We start from the raw sequence: 8,546 nt of genomic DNA on the forward strand, positions 1-8,546 counted from the left end.
AGAGTGAACTCAGTACGTAGCCAAGAATGACCTTGATTTTTCTGATCCACCCGCCTCTTCCTCTCAAGTAATGGAATGACAGGTGTGCACCCCCACCTCAGTTTTGCAACACTTAGGATGGTCCCCAGAGGCTTCCCGCATATCAGCTAGGTAAGCAAGCAGTCCACAACAGAGCTACATAAACAGCCACGGTTTTGAAGGTTTTTGAGACAGGGTTTCCTGTAGCTGAGGCTGGCCTTAAACCTCCTTCAGTCTCCCCCTCCCACGAACAGGAATCACAGCCCAGCACACCCAGCTCTCCACCACTTGTTTTTATTCTAAACAAAGTGTTCCACCTTTCACCTCTGCTTTGGAAAACAGCCTGGGGTCCTGGGAAGTCAGCCAGGTGAAAGAAAGCTTGGTGTTCCGCGTTCTCTAGCCAGTGGCGTCAGATACCATCGCTTTTAAATCGTAAGGCAAAACTCATCAAAGGAGTGTTTGGAATTTAAAAAATAATGCCTTTGTGTGTGTGTGTGTGTGTGTGTGTGTGTGTGTGTGTGTGTGAGAGAGAGAGAGAGAGAGAGAGAGAGAGAGAGAGAGAGAGAGAGAGAGAGGCACACGCGTGTATGTGGAGGTCAGAGAGTGTTCTCTAGCCAGTGGTGGCAGATACCATCGCTTTTAAATCGTGAGGCAAAACTTATCAAAGGAGTTTTTGGAAGGCAGCTATACTCACCACTATACCACCAACGCAGCGTAAGGAGTTTTTGGAATTTAAAAAATAATGCCTTTGTGTGTGTGAGAAAGAGAAAGAGAGAGAGAGAGAAAGAGAGAGGGAGAGGGGCACACGCGTGTATGTGGAGGTCAGAGAACCACTTATGAGATTTTTTTTTTTTAGTTGTTGAGAATTTGCTTACCCCTTCTACCATATGCAAGTTTGGTCGAAAGCATCTTTATCTACTTAGCCATTTTATTGGCCTAATTTTTTTTTAGCAACCAGATAATTTTCCCTACAGCGTAGTCTTGTGTGGCTTCCTCACCTCCCCAACATACTCAGGACACACTGTGGTTTTGTTAGCATCCATTTATTTATTTATTTTATTAGTTCATAAGCATACAGTGGAGTATCAACCACAAAGAACACACTTCTTGATTGGGGTTTGTGGGGAGGGTTGCTGTAATTTACTTGGGGATTTCTGCCTGACATCTGCAGCATGGACGCAGTAGGTACCAAATTGTTGCAGTCACACAACAGCCTGCAGTGCAGTGTCAGGAAATGTCACCTGGTCCCAGCAATCTCCCTGAGGAAACTGTCTCTGGTCTGGATTTGTGGGCAGCATTTAATAACGATTCATGTTACCTGTCACAGATACAGTGGCCATATGAGAAATACCGGGAAAAGCATGCATGTCTCAGGCTGCAAAATAAGAAGAAAAAAATGTCACATTGTCCTTTATTATACAACCGTTGTACCTTGATGTTAAACAGCATGCATCAGACAGACATGCTGGAGGCCGTGCGGCATCTACGTAAGATCAGCTAATGTAAGAATTAGCACAGACACTTAGTGCTCTGAGAGTGGCAACGTCAGGGCCAGGGCTAAAATGGTAAACATGGAGCCAGGAACCTCTTCTTCGTTTGTTTTTTCTTTGTTTTGTTTTGTCTTTTGTTCTCAAGATAGGGTTTTTCTCTGTAGCCCTGGCTGTCCTGGAACTCACTCTGTAGGCCAGGCTGGCCTCGAACTCACAGGGATCTGCCTGCGTCTGCCTCCCGAGTGCTGGGATTAAACACATGCATCACCACCGCCTGGCAAGAATCTCTTCTTTATCTAAAATTATATATATATATATATATTGTGTATGTGTATGTGTGTATGTGTGTGTGTGTGTGTGTGTGTGTGTGTGTGTGTGTGTTGTGGTGGGTGTACATGCCCATGGCTCTCATGTGGAGATCTCCCACTACATGGGACCTGGGGATCAAACTCACATCCTTTTTCTGGCTTCATCTCAACAGCAAAAAGAGCCACAGGCTTCTTGACTACAGATGTGTAAGAAGTTCAAAAGTGTTTGTGGAGACAGCAGGAAAAGCTCTATCCTGCTAATCAATGTACTAAAGAAAAGAAAGTTGAGGTTGATACCGGAAAGAGGAAGTAGATAGAAACCAATGTCTCTGAGACTTTAGGTTATGTCAATCAACTGAACTGGAAAACTCCCTTTAGTGTCTTGACGCTACTGAGGACATAAGTAGTGTGGACAGAAACAGGCTTTTCCCATGGCATGGCATCCCAGATGGAAAAGTAGACGCCTTTGGTTCTGACATTAGGCAGTAACTTCCAAGAAATCAAAAGGGGGACGGAAAAGTCACAGGTAGACCTGCGCATACCTGAGCGTGGTGACGCACACCTTTAATCCCCACACTCCAGAGGTATTTGCAGTGGATCACAGACACTGAGGGAAAGATGAGTGAAGGATTCCTACCTATAATGCCAGCACTCTGGAGGCTGAGGGAGTTTGATGCTAATAGAGAACCACAGCATCCCAAAACAAACAGGATATGGCAACTCCATGTTATAAGATAGGAGAAAAAGCAATACATAGGCATAGGTGCAAGTCTGTAACTCCTACCCTAGGGGGAACTGGGGCAAGAAGATCGTGAGTTAAATAAAGGCCAGCCTGGGATACATAAGTTTCAGCCCAGCATAGGCTGCACAGCAAGACTGTCTCAAAACATTAAATTTTTGTGTGTACATACCTACATTTTTTTAAAGAGAGGTTAGTTTATTTACTTGATGTGCGCTGGTGTTTTTGCCTGTGTGTGTGTAAGAGGGTCAGACAGTATGAGCTGCCATGTGGATGCTAAACCCAGCACTCTGGAAGAACAGTCAGTGTTCTTAACCCCTGAGCCATCTCTGCAGCCCCCATAAATTAGTTTTGATATGAAATTCAGCTGGAGCCCTCATAGATCCCTGAAGTAGTAGAACTTTGTAGGTGTTCTCTCTACCTGTGCCAGGCTGGATTACACTATTTTTTTTCTGAGGGGGTCCCTGAAGGTGTCATAGAGGGAAGCGAACCCCTCGAAGAGAGAGGAATGAAAACCTGGTGCAGACTGACTTCATCAACATGGATCAGATTTGGGGAAGTCTAATAACAGGTGGTTTATTCCCAGTGTATTTAAGTCCAGTATAATTTGGGGGAAAAGCTCCCTGCTGTGAATCAATCCCCGCTGCACAAGGAAGTGTGATTACTTCGCAACAACTCAGGATCTGTGTCGTTTCTTCCAAGAAGAAGGGCTCTGGGAGTACACTACTTGTACTAGCTTAAGGGGCTATGTATCTGGCCTGGTCTCAGTCACACAGACAGCACAGAGGTCATTTGGGCTATTAGCCACCACTGGTCCTGGTTGAGGGAGCTTGGGGGAGCCTCTGGCTATTAGAGTCATTTAGGTTACTAACCTCCTCTGGTCCTAGTTATAGGAGCTGGATATGGCCTGACCCAACAGAGAACACACTCACCAAGCTGTTAATCACTTCCAGTTCCCAGCTTTCTGGATGGAAGAACAGGTTTTCATCTTTCCCATCGGAAAGACAATCCTAGTTTCTCTGGAGATCTGTGGGCTCAGGAACCTTTGTGCTGTGCTCCCAATATATTTCCTCTTTGCCACCCTCACATAATACCCAGTTTATAGACTTGAGAACCAATTATTTTTTATTGAGACAGAATACCATGTAGCCCAGACTGGCCTCAGACTTACTATACAGCCAAGGCTGACCTCGAACTCTTGATCTTCCTGCTCCCAACTCCCAAGTGGTGCTGAGATTCCATGAGCCATTAAGCCTGGCTTAGTCAGTCCCCCCACTCCCCCCGTCTCGCTCTCTCTCTCAACGGGAAGTCTGCCCTACCTCCTCCCCATTTTTTTTTAAAAGAGTGTTTTTCTTCCTCCAAGGCATGACTCCTGGGATTTAATTTGGGGATGTTTATATACATGCCTACCTCAGGTGCCAATCGGGGTTGAAGGGTCTCACCCCGACCCTCCCTTCAGGAAGGGAGAGTTGACATTTATTGAACAGTCACAGCTATTTAGGGACACATGCAGAACGACAGAGTCCTTAGTGGAGCCACAGATAGCCCACGTTTCAGCCTTGGCTTCTGAACTGTCTTCAACATCAAGTCTCTGGTGATGGCAGAATGGTGACCCTTGTTCCCAGCTAGGGTCTTCAGGACAGGTTCTTCCGGGGTCAGCTCCCGTTTTGGCAAGACTAGCAAAACCGGTCTCAAAAGCTTGCCATCAAGGAGCTTCTCTTCAGGCAATGGCTAGCAAGCACCTGTCCCCTCTGTGGTCTCCGTGGCAACAGTCACATGCACGGTTGTGGATTTGGCTCCCTCTGAGGGGCTGGTCCTGTTGGCCTCCCAGTTGCTAAAAGTCTTTTACAAGTCTCTGGAACTCTTCTCAATCAGAAGCTGCTCTCCTTTACTCAAGCAATACCCCCCCCCACACACACACACTTCCGTGTTTCTTGCACAGTCTCAAATGTTACCTACAATTCTTCAAATACAGAATTAGAGCCATGAGGGTAAGACTAAAAATCATTAACTGTGTGTCCTGTACCTGGCCCATTTCAGATGCTGGAGAAATTTTTGTTGGTTGAATGAATAAAGTGTCCCACAATCGATCATCTACGATCCCTTAACTTTAAACTTAAATGAAAAATTCTCTCCCTTAGACGTATGCAAGTACTCCCATTATTACTGAGTGTCACAGACACTTCTGCTGGGATTTTCCACCTTCTTTATTCCAAGATCTAAGTGCCATTCCAGGATACCGTAGGTATGAAATAGACACGTGCGGAGTAAACAAAACAGGAAGAGATGAACCACATCAACCGGATGTTAGCCACACACACACTCAGCTGCAGTCCACAAGTCAGCTCGGATGAAAGTACCAGGCTCATGCTGAAGCCTTAGCTCGTTAACAGAGTTTGCCTAGAATCGCCTAGTGAGGCGCTGGGTACATGGTTTCCTGATAGAGCACGTGAGTAGCATGCTCAAATGCAACTCTCAGCATTGACCAAAATAAATAAGTTTTCTTCGCAGAGTCAAATGCCATGCAAAACACTCAGGTGACGCTCATTCTGGCTCAAAAGTCGCCACTCACCGGTCCAGCACCTCCTATCCACACTCACTCTTAAGCGCCAAAATGCTATGTGCCCCCCCACGGTCATCCCGTTCCCACTGGGATGACTCCCACCCCCCTGCCACACACATCCCCCATCCACGGTCATCCAACATCACCTCACGGCTTCTTATCAGAAGCCTGCTGCTGGCGCCGACTTTTCTTGCTTTTCTTCTTGCCCTTCTTGCCCTCTTCAGCCTTGCTCTCCTTCTCTGGGTCCTTGAGAAGGGGCATCTCATCTGCCTTGGTGGTGGCCCTCTTGTCTGCGTTCTCCCCCTGCAGAGACAGACTGCACTCCCTGGAAGATAGCTCTTCGGGAACTACTGTGGTGGGGCACAGCTCGCGACTGAGGATGCGGGCCACATCCTCTACCGTCCTGCCCTCTCTCCGCAGGAACAAATTGAGCTTGGTCAGGAATTCGATGTCCTGCCACTTGGGCATGTAGACCACTCTCCACATACCGCCCTTGCCCTTGATCTGCCTGGGCACCACGTCGTAATTGAGGTCCTCTGCCAACCTGATGATGGCCGCCTTGGACCTATCTTCCTCCAGGTAGGCCTTCCCAGCCACTTCGAACTTGCCCAGCGGTTTGAGAGGAGTCCGTATGATGTCTTCAAATTCTTGGTGGCTACAGTCCTCTGGGATCCCCAGGATCATCAAAGACTTGTAACTGTCCACCTCCAAGGCCTTGCACCCATGTTCTAACAATGCAATGTCCTGGACTCCAAATACCATCTTGCCCAGCTCCTTGAGGCAGCTGTATGCGCGCTGCTGCGCGGTGGAGCTGCCTCGAGAACCCACAGAAGGATCCAGGGTGCTGAGAGATCGTTCTGAGGATGATGAGAAAACCAGGCCTCACGGGTGAGGCTACTAACAGAACCAATTGGTCCTACTCAGTCAAGGGGAACCCAGCCTTCTGCAGCCTGCGCCCTCTGAGCGCACCCCTGGAAGTTCCTAGCTACTCACATGGACCACAGAACTGGAGCTGGGTGGTCGTGGCTCCCAGGTCCTGGGCAAGGCCTCTCCAAGGAGTTTGGTGATGCGGACTCCCCTGAACTGCTGGTGGCCTTGACAACCGCTGGTCTCCCAGTGTCGTAGGTAGCGACTCGGCAGGTTGGAGTAGATCGCCTCTCACTGCTGGCCCAGAGGTCGCTCTCAGGTGCACTGAGACAGAGTTAAAGACCAGGATGTGATGGTGGCGGCTGCACTTGCTCCGGTAGTGACGTCATAGCTTCCTTGTGCGCTGCGGTTTTGCGGTCTCCTAGGCAACCGCTAGAGCATCGCCTCTGCCATCGGAGGGCGGGTTCAGCTGCATTGAAATCAGAGACCTAGGCGTAGAAAAGTCGAGATATGAGAAACGAAGCGAAGGGTCAGCTCCTCGCTTTCTTTTTCAGGCAGGGCGTGGGCAGGGGGACACGGAAAATAACAAAGTAAGCCTGCAACTTCGTTTAGGTTCAGAAAGTTAGGAAATAGTAAAAGAATAATGACAGAACTGATAAGGACACAGAAGCCAGATTGAAGGGTACCCACCAGCCAATTCAGAGTTTTGAGTATCACTAAGAGGCTCCTTTCTTTTTCTCTGATTCTCTCTGTCTTTCTCTGTCTCTACCCCCACCTCTAGACGTGATCTCATGTTTCCCAGGTTGATCTTGAATTTGCTATGTAAACAAAATGTTGAACTTCTGATCCTCCTGCCTCCACTTCTTAAGATCCGGGCTAGCTACTACATGCCTGCTCCACCGCGCCTGATTTATTCAGCGCTGGGGATGGGACCTAGGGCCCCTGGCTTCCAGGCAAGCATTCTACCAACCGAGATACACCCCAGGCTGAGCATAACGTTAAAAGCAACAGACTGTAACACTGCTACTTCCTGAATAAAATAAGAACAGCTGGATCCGTGTAAATATACACATGTAGAAAGTTATTTTCAAAAATCTTTCCTTTTTTATTATGTATTTGTGTTTGTGTGTTCTGCCTGTGTGTCTGCCTCTGTACCATGTGTGTCTGGTGCTATGGAGGTCGGAATAGGACATCTGATCCCCTAGAACTGGAAATACAGTTTGAAGCCAGCCCTCCTGAAGACTTCCAACTCAACTCAGAACCTCTGGGAAAACAGGAAGTGGGCCTGGAGTGGTGGCTCAGTGGTTAAAAGCACTGGTGGCTCTTGCAGAGGACCTAAATTGGGTTCCCAGCAACCATACGGCAATTCACAACTACCTATAGCCAAGGCTGGTGGCATACACCTTTATTCCTAGCATTTAGGAGGAAGAGGAAGGCTGTTCTCTGAGTTCAAAGCCAGCCTGGTTTACATAGCCTGATCTACACAGCGAGTTCCAGCTCAACCAAGACTACATAGTGAGACCGGCACTAAAAAAATAATTAAAAAGCTAAATACTGCCAGGCGGTGGTGGCGCACGCCTTTAATCCCAGCACTCGAGAGGCAGAGGCAGGCGGATCTCTGTGAGTTTGAGGCCAGCCTGGGCTACAAGAGCTAGTTCCAGGATAGGCTCCAAAGCTACAGAGAAACCCTGTCTCAAAAAACAAAACAAAACAAAGCTAACTACTTATAATTCCAGTTTCAGAGATATAATGCACTCTGTGTTTCCCTTAAGCACCCACTTTTAAAAATAAATCTTAAAATATTTTAAACATAATTGTACTGTATAAAAATTGTTTATGCAATATGGAAGCAAGTGTGGCGCCAATCCTGAGGACACACTTCCTCTCTCGAATTCCTAAGACACTGAGCTGGGGCAGAGCTCAACAACAGAGCATTTGCTTCGTAACTTCCAGGCCTGGCTTTCATCACATTACTGTAAGTCTCTCAGAAGGAGCGTGGGAAGGGACTGCAGAGAGAGCCTAACAGTTAAGAACTGCAGAGGACCCGGGTTCAGTTCCCAGCATCCACATGGCAGCTCATAGCCATCTGTAATCACATTTAAAAGAAGATTGTGGGGAGAGAAATCGCCTTCGGTTCTTCTCTGTAAGCTTTATTTTTATATGTGTGTGTGTGTGTGCCACATGTGTGCAGGTCCTCTAGGAGGCCAGAAGGGGTGTCAGATCCCCTGAAGCTGGCGTTACAGGGGCTTGTGAGCTGCATGGCCTGGATACTGGGAACGGAACTTGGGTTCTCAGCAGGAGCAGGAATCGTTGTTAACCCGTATGCCACTTCTCCGGCCCCACTCCACTTCATCTCTGTGCATAGATAACATTGTACACTGTAACCCAGAGATGCATTGCCCCTCAAGAGGGAAGTAAAAATGCTGACCCGTAATATTTGCTATTGGGGTTATGAGTCTTTGGCACTCGGCTGCATGGCCCCGGTTTTATTAGGCACATTCCAAATCGAGAGCGCGGCAACAGAATGGCTCATTTGTTTGACAGAGCAGTGTTTACGGAGA

At 47.8% G+C, this 8,546-nt stretch overlaps 1 protein-coding gene across 1 annotated transcript; it reads right to left on the minus strand.

The window, feature by feature from the left end:
- Window positions 1-1,045: 1,045 nt before the first annotated feature.
- On the minus strand, window positions 1,046-6,366 carry Pnma8c (PNMA family member 8C). Its single transcript, XM_075990585.1, has one exon. It carries the CDS (start codon window positions 5,878-5,880, stop codon window positions 5,266-5,268), a length of 615 nt encoding a protein of 204 aa, XP_075846700.1. The 5' UTR covers window positions 5,881-6,366; the 3' UTR covers window positions 1,046-5,265.
- Between the last annotated feature and the right edge of the window lie 2,180 nt (window positions 6,367-8,546).

Source organism: Microtus pennsylvanicus, chromosome 1, assembly GCF_037038515.1.
Source record: "Microtus pennsylvanicus isolate mMicPen1 chromosome 1, mMicPen1.hap1, whole genome shotgun sequence".
Classification (NCBI taxonomy): Eukaryota; Metazoa; Chordata; class Mammalia; order Rodentia; family Cricetidae; genus Microtus; species Microtus pennsylvanicus.